Genomic DNA, 21,905 nt, shown 5'->3' with positions numbered 1-21,905 from the left:
TTATATTTGTAGATAAATAAAGTCAATAGCAAGAATCATTAATTCACTTCAGTTCAAAAAGCATCTATTTCTTAAAAATTTATAATACTCTAGGCATTGTGCTAGACTCTGGGGACACAAAGATAAAAAATGAAACTGTTTGAGCTTGTGCTCTACTGAGAAGAATATGGATACAGAGAAGTAAATATAAAGTATAAACTAAATACAAAGTAATTTTGTGGGAGGCAAGTTCAGAGAGAACTAACAACTGAAGGCCCAAGATATGCCTCTTATAGAGACTGGAGAGGAAGAGGGAAGGAGGGAGAGCATTAAATGCATGGGGACTCCCAGTGCAGAGGCAGATAGGTAGGAGATGGAATATCAAGTACAGAGTATAGCAAATTGGCCAGTTTGACTGGAATATGGAGTATATAAAAAGGAATTGTGAAATTCATCTAGAAATATAATTTGGAACCAGATTGTAAAGGGCCTAAATGCCAAATAGAGGTTTTTATTTTGTCCTAGAGACAATAGGGAGCCACTTCAGTTTAATGAGCAGGGGACCACTGTGATTAGATTTATTTATTTATTTATGTGGATGCTTTTGTAATTTTGTGTTTTCTGTGCTTTTGTAATGTCAATTTGGCAACCGCGTAGAGGACAGTTTGGAGAGAGGAGAAACTGGAAGCAGAGAGAGCAGTTAAGAGTCTGATACAGTAGTCTAGGTGAGAGGTATTGAGGACCAAAATATGTGTGGTGACAGGCTGAGTGGAGACAAGGTGACAGATGTGAGAGAGGTAGAGGCAAAATTGATAGGATGTAGCAGTTGACTAGATATGGGGAGGGGTAGAATGAATGAGACTAAAAGTCTGAAAATGACTCAGAGGTGGCAAGCTTGGATCACTAAAAGGAGGGTAGTGCCCTTAATGGGATGAAGATGATAAGTTCTGTTTTGGACATGTTGAGTTTCGGAAGTCTATGGGACAGCTAGGTAGAGATGTCCAGCAAACAGTTGTTGTTTCTACACAGGTGCTCAAGGTAGAGATGAGGGCTAGATATGCAAGTTTGAAAGTCAATGCCTTAGAATTGATCATTGAATGTATGGGAGCTGATAAGCTCACTCATAGAAAGTACAGAGGGAGAAGAGAGGAGAGTCCAGGACAGAGCTCTGAGGTATGCTCACATAGGGTCAGGATATAAATGATGATAAAGCAAAGGAATCTGAACAGGAGCTATTAGACAGGAGAAGAAAAGGAGAAAGAAGTATCAAGAAAACCCAGGGAAGAGAGAGTATCCCTTGATACTATCTAGATATCTCTAGAGGATGTCCCTATCCTCTAATCATAGATTAGAGCTAGTAGAGACTTTAGAGTTTAACAAGTCCAATCCCCTCATTTTATAAATATGGAAACTGAAGCCTAGGGAGAGAGTGACTTGCCCAGGGTCACACACGGAAGTGCCTGAGGCAGGATTGCTACAGAGATATCAAGAAGGATGAGAACTGAGCGAACACTTTTGGAAATAGCAAGTAACAGGTCATTGGAAACCTCAGAGAGAGCAAATTCTATCAAATGTTGGGATTGGAAGCCATATTGCAAGGACTGGACAAATGTGTGGAATATAAGGAAGTAGAGACAAAGTGTACAGACAGCTCTCCCTACGTGTTGCTGTGAAAGGCAGGAGAAATGAAAAGAATATCATTTTATGCAAACATATTGAATTTTTATATTTTCAAAGTTATTTAACTTTAATTTACTCTAGTTTGTGTTTATTCACTTAAAATTAAACTGATCTTTTAAAAGGAGCCTTTTTTTTAATTGCAGAGAAACATTTTATGTAGCTCAAGATATGCTCTTGGTGCCTAAGATGTACACTACTCTTCCAGTCTGTATGCTCCATGTTGTTAATAATGACACATTGGAGGAAGTGCCACGAGTGTTCCTCAAAGTGATACCTTTTGTCTATACTAAGAATAAGGTAAGATTGAAGATTATTACCACCCAATGACAGTTGGAAACTATTTTCATAGTGGATGAAAAGATAATGTCTGTGTACTTTTACTGTGTTTCTTTGCTAAGAAAACCTCAAAAGGGGTCACAAAGAGTTGGACACAACTGAAAAACTAATCAAGTAAACTAAGCAACAAAAATGCTTCTGCTGTATGTGCAGCGACAATTAATTCTTTCCTTTGAATATCTTCAGGGAATGGAATAAGATAGTCATAGTTGCCAAAGTGATTTTCTCAAAGCACAGGTCAGACTGTATCACTCCCCTGCTCAATAAACTACAGTGTTTCTTTGTGGACTCTAGGATTACATAAAACTTTTCTGTCTGGCCTTTGAAGTCCTATATAACGACCTGTCTTCAATCTACCCTTCCACCCTTATTGTATATTACTCCCTTTCACAGATATTATGATCTAGCCAAAGTAGTCTTCTTAATGTTCCTTATGCATGGTACTCCATTCTCCCACCTCCATACCTTTGCATTAGTTGTCCACCATGTCTAGAATGTATTCCTTCCTCACTCTTCTCTTAGAATCACAAATTTCCTTCGAGTTTTATCTCTAGCACTACCTTGTACTGGAAGCCTTTCTTAATTCCTCTAACTTCTATTTCCTTCTCCCACAGATCATCTCCTTTCTATTTTGTGTTTATCATAAGTACTACATATTGTGTCCCTTAGACTATAAGCTCAAAGACAATCATTATTTAACTTTTATCTTTCTATTCCAAGTGCCTAACACAGTGCCTGGCACATAGTAGGTGCTTAACACATAATATTTCTTCCATTAATCCCTCTGTCCACTTATCCATCTATATGGGTAAGTGAACTGGAAGCACAGAGGAATCCAAGACAGCAATGGTGCTGATTCTAGAGGAACTTATGATTTTAATAGGATCATATATTTAGAGCTGGAGTGGATCTTAGAGGCCAGAGTCCCACTCCATTCTGCAGATGAAGAAACTGAATCCCAGAGAGAATCAGTTACTTGTCCACAGCTAGTACCTAAAATGGGATTTGAATCCAGCTCTTCTTGACTTCAAATACAGCATCATCCATTACACCACCCCACCCCCTCTATTTGTTTGCTCATCTCTTACTCACCAGATTGGCCGATGACAAAAAAGAAAAAAAGAAAAAAAAAGAAAATGATAAATGTAAACAGGCACATTGATGCACTTTTGGTGGTGTACAGGTGTACCTTGTAAATGGGTTCAGCCATTATAGAAAGCTATTTGGAATTATACACAAAAAGTTACTAAGTAGTGCATGTTCTTTGACCCAACTATATCACTGAGATGTGTTTTCTAATACATTTTTCACCTATGCTTACCTTTGACTTGAAGTCACCAAGTATCAATGCATATATTACTTGAGTCAGAGGATCTTGTCAAATTCTTCATAAAATTGCTTCTACCCCTTTATCCAGGTGCTGGAACATAGGTGTCATTTCCTTCATACTAACTGTCTTTTTGTTTTTATTGATTATTAGTACTGCCATGTGAGATGATCCCGAATGCTATTTCTCATTGCCTTTAGACAAATGAAGAAAGCAACTCTGCCAGGTCCTTTATTTGCTCTTCAAGAAAACCTGAGAAATTTCCATTTAGTAGCCACTACCTTATTTTTTTTCTTGTTTCATTTAGAGCCAGAATATTAGTTTTGATATAGGCTCACAGGCTCCTATATTTAGATCTGGAAAGAACCTTAGAGCTCTCATTTTACAAACAAGAAAACTGAGGTGCAGAGAGGTTAAATGATTTACACAAGGCAACACAGGCATTAGGGGTAGAGCTGGTATTTGAACCCAGGTCCCTATAGTCTGGAGATCTCATGCCCTTTCCCATGCCTTATCAAATAATATTTTGGTGTTTATTACTGAACAAAAATCTCCCATTTAGAGTACCAATAGTTTAATTATTATTTGTAAATATTTTTAAAATGCTGTGATTCTTAGCATATTTTCTCTTTCCTATCTTTCTTCTACAATCACTGCAAAAGCAGAAGGGAGTCATACAAGTATATTTATCCTTTTTGATTCAGTGTTGATTTTTATCTTTGGTCAGATCAGTGGATAGTCTAATTACACATGGACAAATGATCTCTCTATTTGCTGCAAAACATTACTTAATCTTGAACCATAATTACCAGTATGTTTTTCTCTCCCTTTCCCTATGCTAGCTTATCATTGAAGGATGTTTTGTATCTTCTTTTTTTCTTGGGTTACCATAGCCAAAGAATTCATCACATAAATAGCCAAACTATTAGTGATATGCCTCTTCCTTACTTAACGATATTCATCCGTAGATAGCAGACAGTTTGTTGCCCAGACCATACTCAAAGTCTTTAAAACTTGAGAGAAACTGCCTGAATTCTCATTCTTATGAGAATTCAAGGTCACTTTCATGTCACAATGAGGCATAGGAATAGAATTCTGTTAGAGGGATTTTAATGAGATTTTAGTGACTTTTTAAAAATAAGGACAATTAAGTGACTTCTTGATGAAATACATTTATGTGATATTTTAGTCTAATTAAATTTTAAATAATTTATGCTCTGATTATGTACCTTTACTGATAGTATGCTGTAATAAAAGCTTAAAACTATTTTCAATATAAACCAAACATTTTTTCTGTTACTTCTCCTGAGCCATAAGATTGCGGAATGTTGTAATCAGATCTTGTTGTTTCAGGTTGTTATTAAATAACAATTTGTATTCAAACCTAATTTTACCATGTGTTAATTTAGAATCACCATTTTCAGTTTAATGAGAAAAATCTCAATGAGCCATTAATTTCTCCTTTTGTTCTATTATGAATTTTTATACTTACACAGTTTAGCATAATTTTTAATAAAATCCATTTGGTTATAATCAAAAGTTATGAGTGATTTAATATGTCCTTGATTGCTTCTGAAAGGAGTACTTAAATTCATAAAAACACAGGAAAAAACTTGTTCATAGATGTAATTTTCATAGAATCTATGCAAAACATGTTATTTTGCATCTTATAATTTGATTCTGTTCACAGCTCAGGTACCATCTCCTACATAAGGTCTTTCCTGAGTCCTCTATCTCTCCCAATACCCACCAGGTGTTTGCTTTCTCCTTGAATTAGTTCTTTAGTGGTGGAACCAATTTAAGTCCCTTTCTACATGCTCTCCATTAAGTATCTGTACTCATGTTGTATCCCCCAGTAGAATATACTTCTCTGAGGAAAACCTTTAAAAAAATTATCTCCAATGCCCAGTACTGTCTTTAAATAGTAGGAACTTAGTAAATTTTCTTTGCCACAGAATTTTTTTCTTCTAAGTGGTTCTCAAGCACAGTTTTTGTTTTTGTTTGTCAATAGTGAGTTACAATATTGAATTAACAGCCAACAGTAAAGATTTTGTCTCTTCTTACTACAATGGAACCTGTGTGTTGCAAGAAACACTTAAAATGTTTTGTAGGGGCAGAACCAATTCTCATTTAACCAACTAGTGTCTTTACCTGCTGGAGGCACTGTTTAATCTTTTTTAGTTTGTTTGTGGCCATATAGTCCTAAAGTATGTAAACAAACTGTGTAGTAGTTAAAATGATTATGTGCATTTCATTAGATAAAAGAGGCAGCTCTCATTTTATGACACAAACAGGTTCCTTTTCCATTTCCAGTTCCATGGATGACATCAAAGTGTTCCCCCAAGTTATGGGGCAGAAAAACCTCCCTGACTTGCCTCTTGAATTTTGCCACTTCAAATAGCATTTTGTCTGGTTTAGACTTTAGTTTACAGCAGTGTATCTTCAGAGCTGACTTCAGTACTTTTGCAGCACAAGTAGCTGTCATGACTGGATGAAGCTATTAACAGTATTGTTTACCATATTTAACATCTAAAACATTCATATCTGCATTTGATTTATTTAGTTTAGTCTGTATTGGTTAGTTCACCTGGTCAGAGCTTGACACAAAGTCATAGTGATCAATTTCTCATGAGTCAGATAACTTCAAACAGAGAGTAAACTAATCAATCAATCAACAAATATCAATTTACTAAGTACCTACTCTGTGCCAGGAATTGGGCTAGGTTCTGGGGTTACAAGTACAAAAAATGAAAACATCCTTACTTGCAAGTAGCTGCCATTTGAATGTGGAGACAAGTATACAAATGTGGAGGTATATATGTATATGTACATAATATAAATGAATCAAATGTGTGTATAAGAAATATGTATATGTATAAGAAACATATGTAAGTATATCGAAGAAAAACTCTCAAATGTCAATTGTCAGAGATTTGAGTACTTATTAATAGATAATATACATCTCTATGATCCCCACCTAAAAGCTATATGTATATATACACACATATAAATATATATGCATATATATGTATATATGCATATGTATGTATGTATATACACACTCATATACTTAGCTGATGCTTTGTTGTGGGATGGTCTTTCTGTGTTAACAGCATTATTTTGATTTTATGTTCTGGACCTTTTCATATGGACAATAGAGCAAGTTAATTTAGGAAGGAAGGATGGGTCAAGGGACTATAATATGGAAAGCAAAACAGAAATGCAGAGGTTGTATCTAGAAAAGAGGGATTAGGAAGGATGTGGAGTTATAGTGAAACAACTTAGGGGAAAGGGGTGAATATAAAGGAAAAAAATTTACTTTCAAAAAGAATAAATTGAAAAGCTATTGGGGTAAGGTTGGAAAATCTTATTGAGTAGCTAACCTTAGTGGCACACTTTTAAACAAAAAGTTCTCAAAGTCAGCGTAGGGGGATGGAGGAGAACAAACTGATTCACATGAACTTTAGGGTTTATCAAACCAAGAAATGGAGTCTGGATACCTAAATTCAATTCAGCAAACATTTATTAATTATCTACTGTGTGCTCCAACTATATTTTCAATTAAGAATCTGATGAGAACCTCCCAAATTAAAGCAGGCAGCTAGGTGGCACAGTGGATAGAGCACCAGGCCTGTAGTCAGCAAGATTCCAGCCTCAGACACTTACTTAGGTCTGTGATCTTGGGCAAATCACTTAACCCTGTTTGTCTTAGTTTCCTCACCTGTAAAATGATGTGGAGAAGCAAATCGCAAACCGCTCCAGTATCTTTGCCAAGAAAACCCCAAAGATGGTCATGAAGAGTTGGATACAGCTGAAATGACTGAACAACAACAACCCCAAATATACTCAGATAATTGATGACTTCAGTGCAAATACGGAAAAGGACAAAGGTGGGAAAAATATATGGGAAACCATGCATCAGGAAGAATGAATGAAACTGGACAAAGACTCGTAGAAGCTTTTTGCTTTAATGTCCTGAATATTTTCTTTGAGAAAGAGAATTGGCAGGTGTTGGATGTGGTGATACCCAAATAACAATAAAAAATGAAGTAAATTATAATTTTAACTGACAGGAAAATGTTTGGTATTGATATGATCCCTTAATCAGTTCTCTGTGTTTATTTGGTGAATCCAAAGACACATGGAAATATCTATATGAATGGAGGCAAGCTGAAGTAAACAGAGCCAAGAAAACAATATACACAATGACTACAACATTGTAAATGGAAAGAACAACCACAGATAAAAAAATCAAAAGTGAATGCAAAAAAAATTAGAAAGATCAAGCTGACTTAAATGAAGAGATATGACAGGACACCTCAAAATCACCCTTTTGTGGAAGTTGGATGTCCATGGTTGTTACACACTGAACATTTTCCTCTTTAAAAATACAATTTTTATAGGGATAGCTCTTTGGAAGTGGGAAGGAAAATAATGTGAATAACTGTGATGATGTTAAAAAAAATCAGAAAAATCTATAAATTTTTTTTTAAAAAAAAGTTTGGCAAGACATCAAAATCATCCCAATGACACTTAATGATGAAAATGAAAGGAGGAAAGCAAACAAAATAAAAAATGGAAAAGATTTGTAAGTCATAATGAAATGTTTTCTTCATCAAGGGCAATGGAGCCACCATACTCAATTCCTAATAGTTTAGTCCTGGATATGTTTTAGAGTAGGAAAAAAGTGGCAGTAAAGAGAACAAAATGAGCAAAAACCTGCCAGATAAGCATAAGTGTATATAGAGAAGGCTCATGTTGGGGAAGATATAATTGTGAGGAAACTGAAATATTGATGTACAAGGTACCCTAAAGAGGTGAAGAAACTATAAAAAATTGAAAAAAAAATCTCAGACCTAATTAAATACTGGAAAAAGTAGATAACATCAGTAACTACTGACCTATTCATCACATAATAAAATAGTAAATAGAGTGGTATAAGTCATAAGTGCTATAAAAGTCCAGAGCTAGAAGAGATCATTTTGGACTAGAATAATGGGGGAAGACATCACAGCGAAGTTGGAAATTGATGGTGGCTAGTATTTGAATAGACAGAGCGAAGAAGTAAAGAGAGAAGAGCATATTAACATGGGGGTGGGGCAGTGCATGAAGAGAGGTACGAAGCTAGAAATAATGCCATCTTCATGGGACCAGCCTAACCAGAACAAAAGGACTATGTTTGGGCACATACATAAGACCAAGAGTAAAGTGATATATCAAGAGTAGAAGAAGGTTATGAAGAACCTTGAGAACCAGGCAGGAGAAATTTGACCTTGATGATTTTGGAATGTTTGGGTGAGTTTAGAATCCCAGTGTCATAAGCAAAGGAATCATATATGTCTTAGGAAGATTTGTCTGGCAGGCAGGATGGATAATAGTAATGTGGTACTGTCCTAAGAGGGAACAGCAGGAGTCTGGTGGCAGAGAGGAAAAGGGGCAAATCCAGAAAAGGTTTGTATAAATATAGAATATTAGGACTGGAAGCAGTGAGGGAGGCAAGATACAAATGAGAAGAATGCAGTGTCATAGAAGAGGAGGAAGGAAAGAATTTCAAGGTTATAGAAAATTATGGAAGGAAAGGAAGAGAGCTTAAGGCTGCAAATATATGTGGAATGTAAGCAAAAGAAAAAAGCATTCTGTACCCAACTTTTGCCAGATATTTAGGTACATGAAATATGATGTATACTTTATTTGGAAACCTCTGAGCTATTTCATTACTCAGTTTCTTGGGAACATCATATTTCAGGGTCCAGTGTGGAAAAGATAAACAATGAGATGAATTTTTATTCATCCTAATATTGCATAAACACAATGAAATCTACCAAGAAAGGAAGATATGAAAACACTCACAAACCAATTCAACCTAATTATGTCGGTCTATGTTTGTTAATTACCATACCAAATTTAGCTTTGGCATTAACCTTGAGGGCACTAATGTTCCAGAATTAATCAGCTAAAATACAAAATAGGAAACCTACTTTGAAACTATTGAATGAGAGATACAGATGTAGAGGCCAATGCACAATTAGGAAAATGAGTGACAATCATGATTTCAGGGGATTAATGATGAACCATGCAACTCACCTCTTGATGGATAGATAAGATGCTTTGTTTGACTATGCATATCTGTTGTGAGAATTTTGTTTTTCTTTTTTTCAACTTGAGTTGGTGGGATGGGGTGTTCAAAACATAGTTCAAAACATAAATTTAGAATACAAGAATAATACAATTTAGAATACAAGAATATATATGTCAATAATGAAAGATAATTTGAAGTCTACCACCTTCTTATCTTCCCCACCATACATAAAACTAAAAGAAGAGATTTTATACCAAATTATTTGGTATTTCACCAAGCATATGTTGAAATAAGTCTTATAAATCATGTAAGAAAATCAACACAAGTAACCAATACATTGAAACAGTCTGAAAACATGTGCATGTGCCACATCTGTGAATCTCCTACCTCTGTAAAGGTGGGGAAAAGGGTTCTCTGATATTTATTCATTTGAGTCGTGCTTGATCTTTCTAATTGTGTTATATTCGTTTTTGATTTTTGGGTGTGTTATTGTTCTTTCCATTTACATTGTTGTAAATTACTGTGTATATTTTTTTCTTGGCTCTGCTTACTTCGCTCTACATCAGTTCAAGTAGATCTTTCCATGCTTCTTTGCAATCATCACAGTTATCGTTTCTTGTTGTTTTTCAGACATTTCAGTGAGGTCTAATTCTTTGTGACCCTATTTGGGATCTTAGCTAAGAAACTGGAGTGGTTTGCCACTTCCTTCTCCAGCTCACCTCATTTTATAGATGAGGAAACCAAGACAAATAGGGTTAAGTGACCTGCCTGGAATCACACCGCTAGAGTGTGAGGCCAGATTTAAACTCAGGAAGGACATGAATTCATCGTTTCTTACCGTACAGTAATATGCCATTACATTTTCAGTTTTGAATTATCTGCTTTCTCTACTTATGTCTCTGCTTGTCCTACCCATTGAGAAACCAAGAAAATCAAAACTCATCATAAACATGTATAGGCATACAAAACAAATTTTGGCATTAGTCATGTTCAAGAAAAAAAAGAGAAGAAAATATTCTTTAGTCTTTGAGGTCATAAAGTTTTTTATCTGGAAGGGGTATCATATTTCATCATTATAAATCCTTTAAAATTATGTTTGCTCATTGTATTGATTAGAGTTACTAAGCCTTTCAAAGTTGGTTATCTTTTCAATACTGCTATTACTGTATCAATTGTTCTCCTGGTTCTACTAGCCACTTTGTGTCAGTTCATAAAGGTCTTCCTAGGTTTTTCTGAAAATATCCTCTTCATAATTTCTTTGAGCAAAATGGTATTTTATTGCATTCAAATGCCATTGATGGGCATAACCTCAGTTTCTAATTCTTTGCCACTACAAAAAGAGCTGTCATAATTATTTTTGCACATATGGGTCCTTTTCTTCTTTCTTTGATCTCTTTGGGCTGTAGCCATAGTAGTGGTATCATGGGATCAAAAAATGTGCACAGATTAATAGCTTTTCTGATATAACTCTTCCAACAGTGCATTATTGTGCCTGTTTTTCCACAATCCTCCTAGCAATTGGTATTTGCCTTTTTTGTCAACTTTGTCTATCTGATAGGTGTGAGGTGATACCTCAGAGTTATTTTAATTTGCATTTCTCCAATTAGAGATTTAAAGCACTTTTCATATGGCTATTGATATCTTGAATTTCTTCTTCTGAAAACTGTCTATTCATATCCTTTTATCAGTAAGAGAATAGTTCTTCTGGTAAATTTGATTCAGTTCCCTATGTATCTTAGAAGTGAGACCTTTATCAGAGAATCTTGCTGCAAAGATTTTTCCAAGTTCCCTGCTTTTCTTCTAATTTTAACTACATTGATTTTTATTGCATAAAATTAAAAATGTTTTAATTTTATATAATCAAAATAATCTGTTTTACCTCTTGTAAACTTGTCTGTCTTTTGTTTGATAATGAACTTATCCCCTATCCACAAATTTGACAGATAATTTCTTACATGTTCCACTAATTTGTTTACCCTTTATGTCTAAATTACGTACCCATTTTGTGCTTACCTTGGTATATGGTATGAGATGTTGATCTATGCCTAGTTTTTGCCAGACTACTTTCTAGTTTTCTCAGCAATATTTATCATATAGTAGTTTTTATACCAATAGCTAGGATCTTTGGGTTTATCAATCATTAGATAACTTCTCATTTCCTTCTATATCTTATATACCTAACCTGTGCCATGATCAACTACACTCTATTTCTTACCAAGTACCAGTTTGTTTTTATAATTATAGCTATGTCATGTAGCTTGAGATCTGGTACTGTTAGCCCTAGTTCTTGTGTTTTGACCTTTTATTCCTTTAACTGAATTTTGTTATGATTTTTTTCTACCTCCATAAAGTAAATTTTTTTTAGTAATTTGATTGGTATGGTACTGAATAAGTTAATTATTCTAGGTAATATCATCAGTTTTAGTGTATTGGCTTCATTTACCTGTGGGCAATTGATATTTCTCCAGTTTTTTACATTATTTATAGTGTTTATTTGTGTGAATATAATTGTGTTCATAAAGTTTTCCTGTATAGCTTGGCAGGTGAAAGTATTCTATACTTTCTGTAGTTATTTTAAATGGAATTTCTCTTTCTAGCTCTTCCTGCTAGGTTTTGTTGGTAACATATAGAAATATTGATTATATTGATGGGTTTATTTTATACTTCAACTTTCCTAAAGTTGTTAATTTTTTAATTAATTATTTAGCTATCTATTGTTCTCTAAATAAACCATAATATCATCTGTAAAAAGTGACAGTTTTCCCCCCTCTTTGTCTATACTTATTTCTTCAATTTCTTTTCCTTGTCTTTTTGCTATAGCTAGCATTTCTAGTACAAGCATTTCTAGTACATGTTAATGGACATGCTTATTTCACCCCAGATTTTATTGGGAAGGCTACTAGCTTATCTTCATTACAGATATTGCTTGCTCTTGGTTTTAGATAGATACTATATAAGATAGTAAGGAAAGTTCTTTTTATTCCTATACTTTCTAGTATTTTTCATAGGAAAAGGTGTGGTATTTTGTCTGTATCTATTGAAATAACCATATGAATTTGTTGTCTTTGTTATTAATATGATCAATTATGTTTATAGTTTTTCTTAGTATTGAACCAATCCTGGTCTAAATTCATCCAAATCATACTGTATGATCTTTATAGTCTATTGCTGTAATCTCCTTACTGGTATTTTATTCTGCTATAAATATATTGATGGGCAGCTAGGTGGCACAGTGGATAGAATACCAGTCCTGAAGTCAGGAAGACTATCTTCCTGAGTTCAAATTTGGCCTCAGACACTTAGTAGTTGTATGACCATGTATAAGCATCTCACTTAATCCTATTTGCCTCAGTTTTCTCATCAGTAAAAGGAGCTGAAAAAGGAAATAGCAAACCACTCCAGTGTCTTTGCCAAGAAGACTAAAACTGGGGTCACGAAGATTTGGACATGACTGAAACAACTCAATAACAACAACAAAATATATTGATATCTATGGAGTCTTTCTTCTTATCAGTCTTCCTTGAGATAGAATTCCTATATTGGAATCTCTGATTCAGCCTCATACTCTTAATCCACATATCCTCCTGATTCCCACTTTATACAATTCCTCACTTTATTTAAGAGCCAGTTCAAGTACCACCTTCTCCATGAATCCTTTCATGATTCCCCCAAGTACCAGCGCCCTCTCTCCATAGCTATGTTTAATTTAACTATGTTGTATTTATTTTGTATTTTTTGTATATACTTTTATATATGTGTCTTTTCTCCCTTCAGAGAGAGTTAAATTCCTTGAAAGTCGGGACAGTTTTATTTTTTATATTCATATCCCAGTGCTTAGCACAATGTCTGACAAAGAGTCTACTTAATAAACGAACACTTGTTGATGGATTGATTGTTTTGCATTGCAGTCTTTTTTTACTGAGCTGTTATTCACAAACAGGTCAGTGTTTCTAATTTTGAATTTGAAATACAAAATCATGGATTCATATGTTACAGATTTTAATACTGCAATATAAATTTAAAAATAATCTAGTACAATTCCATCATTTAACAATTGAAGCAACTGAGGCAAGAAAGTTAAAGTAACTTCCAGGATTTCATCCTTCCTCTGACTCCAAATACAGATATCATCATGTAGATGCTATTTTTTTCTACTTAAATTTTTTAATAGGTAATTTTGAGGCAGAAATTCAGATGTAAGTAGGATAGAGGGGACTTGATTACAGCAACTACCCGAAAGGGCATTCTTTCCCTATGATGTTATTCAGCATTTAGGGATGAACAGACATCAGGCCCCCAGCAGGTTGGTTGGTGTATGAGGATCAAGTGGGGACAGGGTCCACTGGGAATATGCTGCTTCTCCAGACGAGGAGAAGCCATCAGGACCTACAAATACATCTAACCTTGCACTCTGTAAGGCTACCTCCAGTATGTCAGTTAGAGTATTTTTTCCTTCGAGCCATGACAATGTTACTTTTTCCTTTGTAGTGATTGTGATTTTAAAATGGACTTGTTTTCATTTTTTTTAGAAGGGATACTCATTTGTGGCAGAAGCCTATACGAGTGATTTTTATGTAACAGCTGGAAAATGGAGACTCCGTATCATTGGTTCTTTTAGTCCCCTGCCTTATCTTGGTCGAGAGACTGCATGCAGTTTATTTTCCATGAGGGAAATTAAAGACTATTATATTCCTAATGACAAGCAGATTATGTTCAGGTATATGTTTATTTCAAAAGGGGAAATATTTTAATATTTTAAGTTCATTCATATATAAAACCATCACAAGGTTTTTGTGAGGACCAAATGAGAAAATATTTGTAAAGCATTTAGTACAGTGTCTGGCACTTGGTAGGTATTTAATTAATTCCTGTTTCCTTCCAGTAAGGTATCAGTATCTAAAGCAGCCAATATGCTTACGTAATCTGACTTTATAGTCACTATGAATCAACTGGAAGCTCAAATTAAAAAAAATTCAAACAGAAACATTTAATTTGATAGAGAAAAACCTTTTAAATAAGAGATAGTGTATCCACAATGATTGTCATACTGAGGTACAAGATATTGATTCAACATATGTCTAAATAAGTTGGGCATAGGTCTTCCTAAAATCATAAATTGGAGGGTTAATAGTAATGGATATTTGGGAAAATCTTAAGATGAAAAATGAGATTTTGAAGGGGAGAATATGTTATCTAGAGTGACTGACTTATTTATAGTATTTTTGAATAAATTCTTTTTAATTTGTTTAATTGAATAGATATAATTATACAATTAATTATTCATAACAAAAGCAAAGTAAAAAAGAAAGAAAAATTCCAAATGTGATATATTTGTCTTTGATTGCACCAAAGATATTTATATTACCTAGGGTAAAGGTGCATATACTATCAAATCTCAAGATAAAAATCTTTAATGTCTAAAATTACCACAAAATTTTGGGGAGTGTATCTATATTTGATATGACTAACATTTATCCAAATAATGTATATATTTAAAAGAAAAATGCCAATCCAGGTATTCCCAGCCATTTTAATAAAGGAAAAATATTTTTCATTTCCAAAAATATGTCAATACTGGGACTGGAGCATGGGGAGATATAGCAGCTTTGAGATGGCTGGGAGGGTAGGTTACATAAAACTGCTAAAAAGAGGTAGGGAGTGGGGCAGAGCCACGATGATAGAGTAGCAGAAATACTCAAGCTGACCTCTCCCAACACACCCTTCAAAATAACTTTAAAATAACCCTTCAAATTGAATTCTGAAGTGGCATAGCCAACAAATGGGCAGGGTAAGATGTTCTTCCAGCCCAAGACAACCTAGGAGGTTGAAAGGAGGGCTCTGTGACGTTGGAGTGGGGCCTCACCTGGAGCCCGTGTGGGTGCAGCCCAAATGGTGGGACTTGGTGGTGGCAACAAAGGCAGCAGCAGCTTCAGGGGCTGTCCAACTAGAAACAGTGAGGGGATTAGGCAACTGGTGAGAAAGAGATTACAGAGAACCCTGGTATTAGCCCCGGCTCAGGACTGGATGCTCTTTGGTGACTTCATTGCCTATAGGCATAATGGCTGTTCCAACTTACAGATTACAGCTCAAAGGTGGCGAAGTGTGCTATCCATCATGAGGGAGCAGAGCCCTGAGAAGCAACATTACTTGTGGTCACAAGGAAGCAGGAGCCTTTCCTGGGTAAAGACCAGAGCACAGACCGGGAGATCAGTCGCCATACCTCTCCCTGTATCCTACCATCTTAGAAGCACTGAAAACTTCCAAACACAGAATTAGCACTGAAAAGAACAGAGCAAAAAAACAAAACAAAACAAAACCAGAAGGTTGCAACAGTTCTCTACCCCAAACCAAAGAACAGAGGCCAGCTTTAAACTAAAGTAAAATGTTGAGAAATAGGCTGGAAAAATGAGCAAACCACAAAAATGAACACTGATCACAAGGAACAACTGTGGTGTTGAAAGGAATGATCAAGACACAAACTTAGAAGATGACAACGATGTCTAAAACCTACAAGCAATGCCTCAGATGAAAAGTACGTGAATCGGACACAAGTCCAACAAGAATTCGTGGAAGAGCTAAAAAAACCAAATAAGCGTTGTAGAGAAAAAATTGATAAATGGAAAAGGAGGTACCAAAGCTCATTGAAGAAAATAATCCATTAAAAATTAGAATTCATCAAGTGGAAGCTAATGACTCCATGAGATATTAAGAAACAATAAAACAAAATCAAAAGAATGGAAAAATAGAAGAAAATGTGAAATACCTCATTGAAAAAAAACTGACCTGGAGAATAGATTGAAGAGAGATAATTTAAGAATTATTAGACTACCTGAAAGCCATGATTAAAAAAAGAGCCCAGAGAACATATTTCAAAAAATCATCAAAGAAAATTACCCTGGTATTCCTAGAACCAGAGAGTAGAGTAGAAATTGAAGGAGCCCACCAATTACTTTCTGAAAGAGATCCCAAAATGAAAACTCCCAGGAATATTATAGCTAAATTCCAGAGCTCCCAGGTCAAGGAAAAAAAGTCTGAAAGCAGCCAGAAAGAAAGAATTCAAATATCATGGAGGCACAATAAGGATTACACAGGATTTAGCAGCCTCTACATTCCTGAAGGCAAAGGAGCTAGGATTACAACCAAGAATCACCAAAGAATTATACTTCGTGAAACTAAGTATAATCCTTCAGGGGGAAAATAGATATTCAATTAAACGGAGGACTTTAAAGCATTCCTGATGAAATGACCAGAGCTGAACAGAAAATTTGATTTTCAAATACAAGACTCAAGAGAAGGTACTGTAGACGATGAAGTAATAACAACACTAAACATATATGCACCAAACAGCATAGCATTCAAATTCTTAAAGGAAAAGTTAAATGAATTACAAGAGAAAATACACAGTAAAACTCTATGGGGGTTAGGGGGAGTCATCAATTTTCCCCTCTCAGAACTAGATAAATCTAACTGAAAAAATAAGAAGTTAAGGACATGAATAGAATTTTATCCTATTCTACTAGCTTAAAAAAACAACTTTGACAATTTAGAGATTTTAATGAAATAGCATTTTTTGTAGACTATTATACTAACAAAATTTATAATTGTCTTTATTTGGATTACAGAAAAGACTATTAAGTAAATTGTTCACAGAGTTTTTATTTTTATTATTGTTATTTTGATTTTATAGGTATTCGGTAAAAGTGGTACAAGGGCTCATTGTGACGGTACAGGTACGTACTTCTAAAAGTGATGTTTTCGTCAAACTACAGATCCTGGAAAATGAAGAAGAAGCTGTAAGCACTATTGGAAAAGGCCATGCAATAATTCCTGCATTTTTTTTCCTTAGTAATGAAAAAACTTTAAGCTCTCAATGTAAGTAACTTATTTTAATTAAATTTTTAATTCTTTCAAAAATACTTGAATTAAAGAATAGACATTTACTTACTCAGTTTTAAAATCATTTACTTGGAGAAAACAATGAAAAGACAAATGTGTGAAGGTGTGAAATAGCACAGCTATGGTCAAATGAAGTCATCATTTAACACATTATTATATCATATTAATACATATGTATACAAAATATATGTATATACACATACTATACATTTATACACCATACAAAATATACATATATAAACCATTTTGCTGCTGCTGCTCTGTGTGTGTGTGTGTGTGTAGCAGTAAAATGGTTCTTCTCAAAAAGGTTTTATTGTAGTATCTCCTGGAACTAGCCTTGTGTTCTTCAGGCCATGCCAGTAATGCACAAGCTCTGAAAGGTTTTCCCTTGCTGCAAAGGTTTTAAGTCATTTCCATAGTGAACTGCATTGTCTTCCCAAGATGCTCATGCTGGACACTAGGTGTTAAATCCTTTGGCCTTGACAAACCAAGAAACAACAAAAAATACTTTGGCAGTGATGGTGGTAGAATGGTAGCAAAGGTGACAGAGAATGATAGTTTTCAGACCACCTTTCTATCAATATTAATTTAACTGTTGACACTCTAAATGTGAGATCCTTGTCCAGTGATCAGTAAACATAGTACTAGATAAATTATATCAACATTGATATTCTTGTTATAAGTGTAATTAGAAGATACAGCTTACCGGCAAAAGGAGATAAACAGAGGAACAAATGTTTATTAAGCATTTACTATATGGCCAATGCTGTGCTAAGTGCTTTCCAAATATTGTCTTATTTAATCCTCATAACCATCCTGGGAGGTAGGTACTGTTGTTAATTAATGGCATCACGTTGCTCAGATTAGTATTACAGAAGACTAGAAAATATGAATGTTAGTAGACTAATAGCCTTTAAAGGTAACTAAACTGAAGCAAAAGACCAATCCATAAGTCTTAAGATACCCTGAATTACTTGCTAGACAGTCAATGGTTTTCTGTGCTATATTTGCAAAATAGACACTATCAGATCCCCATGGCAGAACATAAAGAGAAAACAGCCTCTGTTGGCCCAGCTGTATGTAGTTTCACCATATAACTCAAGGATTCTCAAGGCCATAAACTAGGCAGCACAGTTTAGCAGCAGTCTGGCGACTGGTAGGGCATTCCAGCTTGCCCCATCCCTTTGCTGAATTGTGCAAGTAGAAGTCTATACAATAAGGAGTAAAGGGTAGAGTAGTCAACACTTGAACCTCACTCTCCTCTGAACTGGTCAAAGATGAGAATATACATACATACACAACTGGATACAGAAATGCATTTCACCTAATCAGGAAACAAGAGGAAAAGGAGTCAAAGGAAATGTGAGAATAAAAGGTCAGGATAGATTAAGGGAAGGATTAGTCACGAGCAAAAAAAAAAACTTTTAAAGTGGGGGCAGGAAACAAAGAGAAGGAAGAGTATAATTGAACAGGATGAAGGGAAATACCCAACAATCATAATTGTGAATATTATTTGAAATAGTTCCCCAAATGATAACTATGATGATTAGAATAAAACATCAAAGATAGAAATAAAGAGAAGGCAGAAGTATAACTCTTTGCAGATGATATTATAATGTACATAGAAAACACCACTGAATCAGTAAAGAAATTGAGATAATTAGTAGCTATCAGAAGGGAATGGGTTACAAAATAAAACCTTCAAAAATCATTATCATTGCTATGTAATACTAATAAAAGCCAGGAAGAAAAGATAATAAGATAAATACCATTTGAAATAACTACTGGAATTTGACCTACCCAGGCACACACAGAGATTTATGCAAAAACTTTCTTGACAGAAATAAAGGGATACATAAACAATTGGAGAGATTTGTGGTTGGACTATTCAAATATGATTAAGCATTAAGCCTTTTCAATATTATTTTATATTTTTCCTTTCATATGCTCTGTTGTTGTCCATATAGGAATACCAAATTACCCTGGCAGGCATAAGACATCCTAGATACTCTCGTTTATCACCCTAAAATTTTTCCTTAATGTGGAACTGAGTTCGAGATCTAGACCAAAAAGGAAAACAATATCTTTATTCCTAATCTACTTACCAATATACGAAATGTTTGTAGTGTTTAAAGGTTTACAAAACATTTTACAAAACATTTTCTCACTTGGTCTTTACAATGATAGTGATACAGCAAAGTATTTCATGAAAATATTTTCCCCATTCCCCATTTTGCAGATGAGAAGACAAGCTTAGATAGATGAAGTGACTTTCCCAAGGTCATACCACTAGGGATGTAAACCCAGGACTTTAATTTCCAAGTCCAGTCTTTTTTTCTTTATACCATGACAGGTAATACTGTGTACAGATTTCGGTGCAACAAAATAATTGGGGTCACTATTTGAAGCTTGTTATGGCAGGACACAACAAAACAAAGACAATACAGTATTAAATGCATGTTATCCATTATTAAACTCAGAATGAATATTTTATCCCATATCAGCTAGCAAACAAGTTCTTTCTCATAATATGGCTACCAAGAAAGAAGCAGATGTTCCACAAACCAAGAAAAAAGCTGCTGCAGGAGCTCAAAAAGTTAATAAGACACGACTTTCTGGTATAGTTGAAAGTGGTCAGCCTATTCTTGATGATGATTCTGTTAGTCTTCCAAATGTAGATGGAAACTCTCAAGTTTCCCAACAGGTGAGTCATTTACATTAAAAAGAAGTATCTACCAGGTAATAGTTAAAAACAACTGTTTTACTTTCTTCAAGATAGCCTTGATTTAAAAAAAAAAGACTTGTTGAAATTGTAAAATTCTCTATTCTAAAAACAGAGCAACGTTTTAATTGGGTTTGTGTTCCATTTAATAGTAGTAAGGCCTCAAATAAACAATAAAATAATGGTTGATTTTTGTGGATTAAAAAAGATGTACAATAATTTTGTTTATCATTTCAGTGGAAGGAATTCAGTCAGTCTGGTAATTTCCCTGCAGATGCATCATTGAACACAGACATTTAGAGATACTTACTGGTATAAAAAAAAAAAACAACAAAAAAACCAAGAATGTAAATTAGAGAATCATAGAATTGAAAGGTATATTACATAAATACCAGTCTCCTTATTTTATAGATTAGGCAAATAAGGTCTATAGAAGTTAAGTTCAAGCTCATGATTAATTGAATTATGTACCATGAATTTTTAGACTTCACTGATCTATGAAAATATTAGAATACAATCTTGGTGAGAAGAGGCCTTTTATTTTGTAAGACAAATGAATTTTATGATCTTTTTTCAGCTGGAAAGAATGCAGTAGTGATAATGCTACAAATAGCTGATATGATTTATTGGGACAGAGTTATAAATTTGGAGTTAGAGGACTATGTTCAAATCCTATCTTTGTCCTTTCTAGCTGTCTTATCTTGTGAAAGTCCTTTCACCTCTAGGATTGAACTTCCTCCTCTGTAAAATGAAGAGATTGAATTAGATGACTTTCAGGAGTCTTTCTAGCTCTGAATCCAAGGTACCATGATCTCAGCATGCATTCTTTGTGCACTCCAAACATTCTTTGTGCACTCCAAACATTTTGTCTTTACGTTGAGGTAACTGGTATTGAGTTATCAGTTTAAGGGCCAGTCACTTTTGCATTTAATATACTGTATATTCACATTACTTCTTCACTAAACACTGCATTTCATTTCAGACTTATAAGTACATCATACAAGCTACAGTATTATATAACAGTTGGCCCCTTACAGAAAGCCAGGTGGCATTTGTTCAGACACTTAAAGACTTGGAAAAAAATGATCTCAGAGGTATGTTACCTTAAATTCTTGCATTTATATGAACATTATATTTGTGTATTTTATCTTATAATTTCAATGTAATTTCAAACATTATTTTCTGCTTATATGGTATATATTCTTTGGTTTTCCTCATTTTTTTATTCTTAAAAGTGTCAATATTTTTGCAATTGATTTGTTGAACCAAAAATACGAGGAACGCTTTAGACCCAGATGAAAACTAACTTTGCCTAGTCAAATCAGCATAATTTATTACATTCTGCTAGAGAATTTTCAAGTAATTTAGAGAAAATCGATTTTCACAAAATTTAATTTATGACAATTCATTTATAAAATTTGGATATTTCTAGTAACAGTAAATTATCATTTCAGCAGGTGGAGGTATTGCTACATGAAAGAGGACTTTTTGATGTATAAAATATTGTGTACGTCACATTGTAGAGCAAAGAAATAATAGGTTTTATTCTTTAAAAATCAAATGCAGACACCCATAATGTCCAAGCTTTGAACAAAAAAAAAACAGATTATTTTCACATTTGGAAGGATGCAGTTTTAACAAGCATAGCCCTAGTATTATTTATCTCTCAGAATTTTTCCAAATAAAATGTCTTCTTTTTTGGTTGCTACAGAATAGTAAATTTAGATTTGTCATTTTATTAATGATCCATTCATGTAAAAATAAGGAACACTTATTAGAGAAGGGTTTTTTGGTATTGCTTTTAGGAGTTCTTAAAAAGAGTTCTTTTGGCCAAGGGACAAGGACAAGGTCAAGAACGGCAGACAGTACTCTCACTTTTTTTCCCA

General features: G+C 34.3%; 1 protein-coding gene across 1 annotated transcript in view; it reads left to right on the top strand.

The window, feature by feature from the left end:
* Positions 1–21,905, top strand: part of ADGB (androglobin) — a 219,694-nt gene that overhangs the window by 161,646 nt on the left and 36,143 nt on the right. Inside the window, exons 26-30 of the mRNA XM_027850678.1 lie at positions 1,803–1,956; positions 13,931–14,118; positions 17,089–17,273; positions 19,802–20,001; positions 21,002–21,113. Of these exons, the coding sequence (XP_027706479.1) occupies positions 1,803–1,956; positions 13,931–14,118; positions 17,089–17,273; positions 19,802–20,001; positions 21,002–21,113 (839 nt within the window). The remainder of the gene's footprint in view (positions 1–1,802; positions 1,957–13,930; positions 14,119–17,088; positions 17,274–19,801; positions 20,002–21,001; positions 21,114–21,905) is intronic.

This window comes from Vombatus ursinus, unplaced genomic scaffold (assembly GCF_900497805.2).
Source record: "Vombatus ursinus unplaced genomic scaffold, bare-nosed wombat genome assembly UNPS02009132.1, whole genome shotgun sequence".
Lineage (NCBI taxonomy): Eukaryota > Metazoa > Chordata > Mammalia > Diprotodontia > Vombatidae > Vombatus > Vombatus ursinus.
This window is presented reverse-complemented; position numbering and strand designations above follow the sequence as displayed.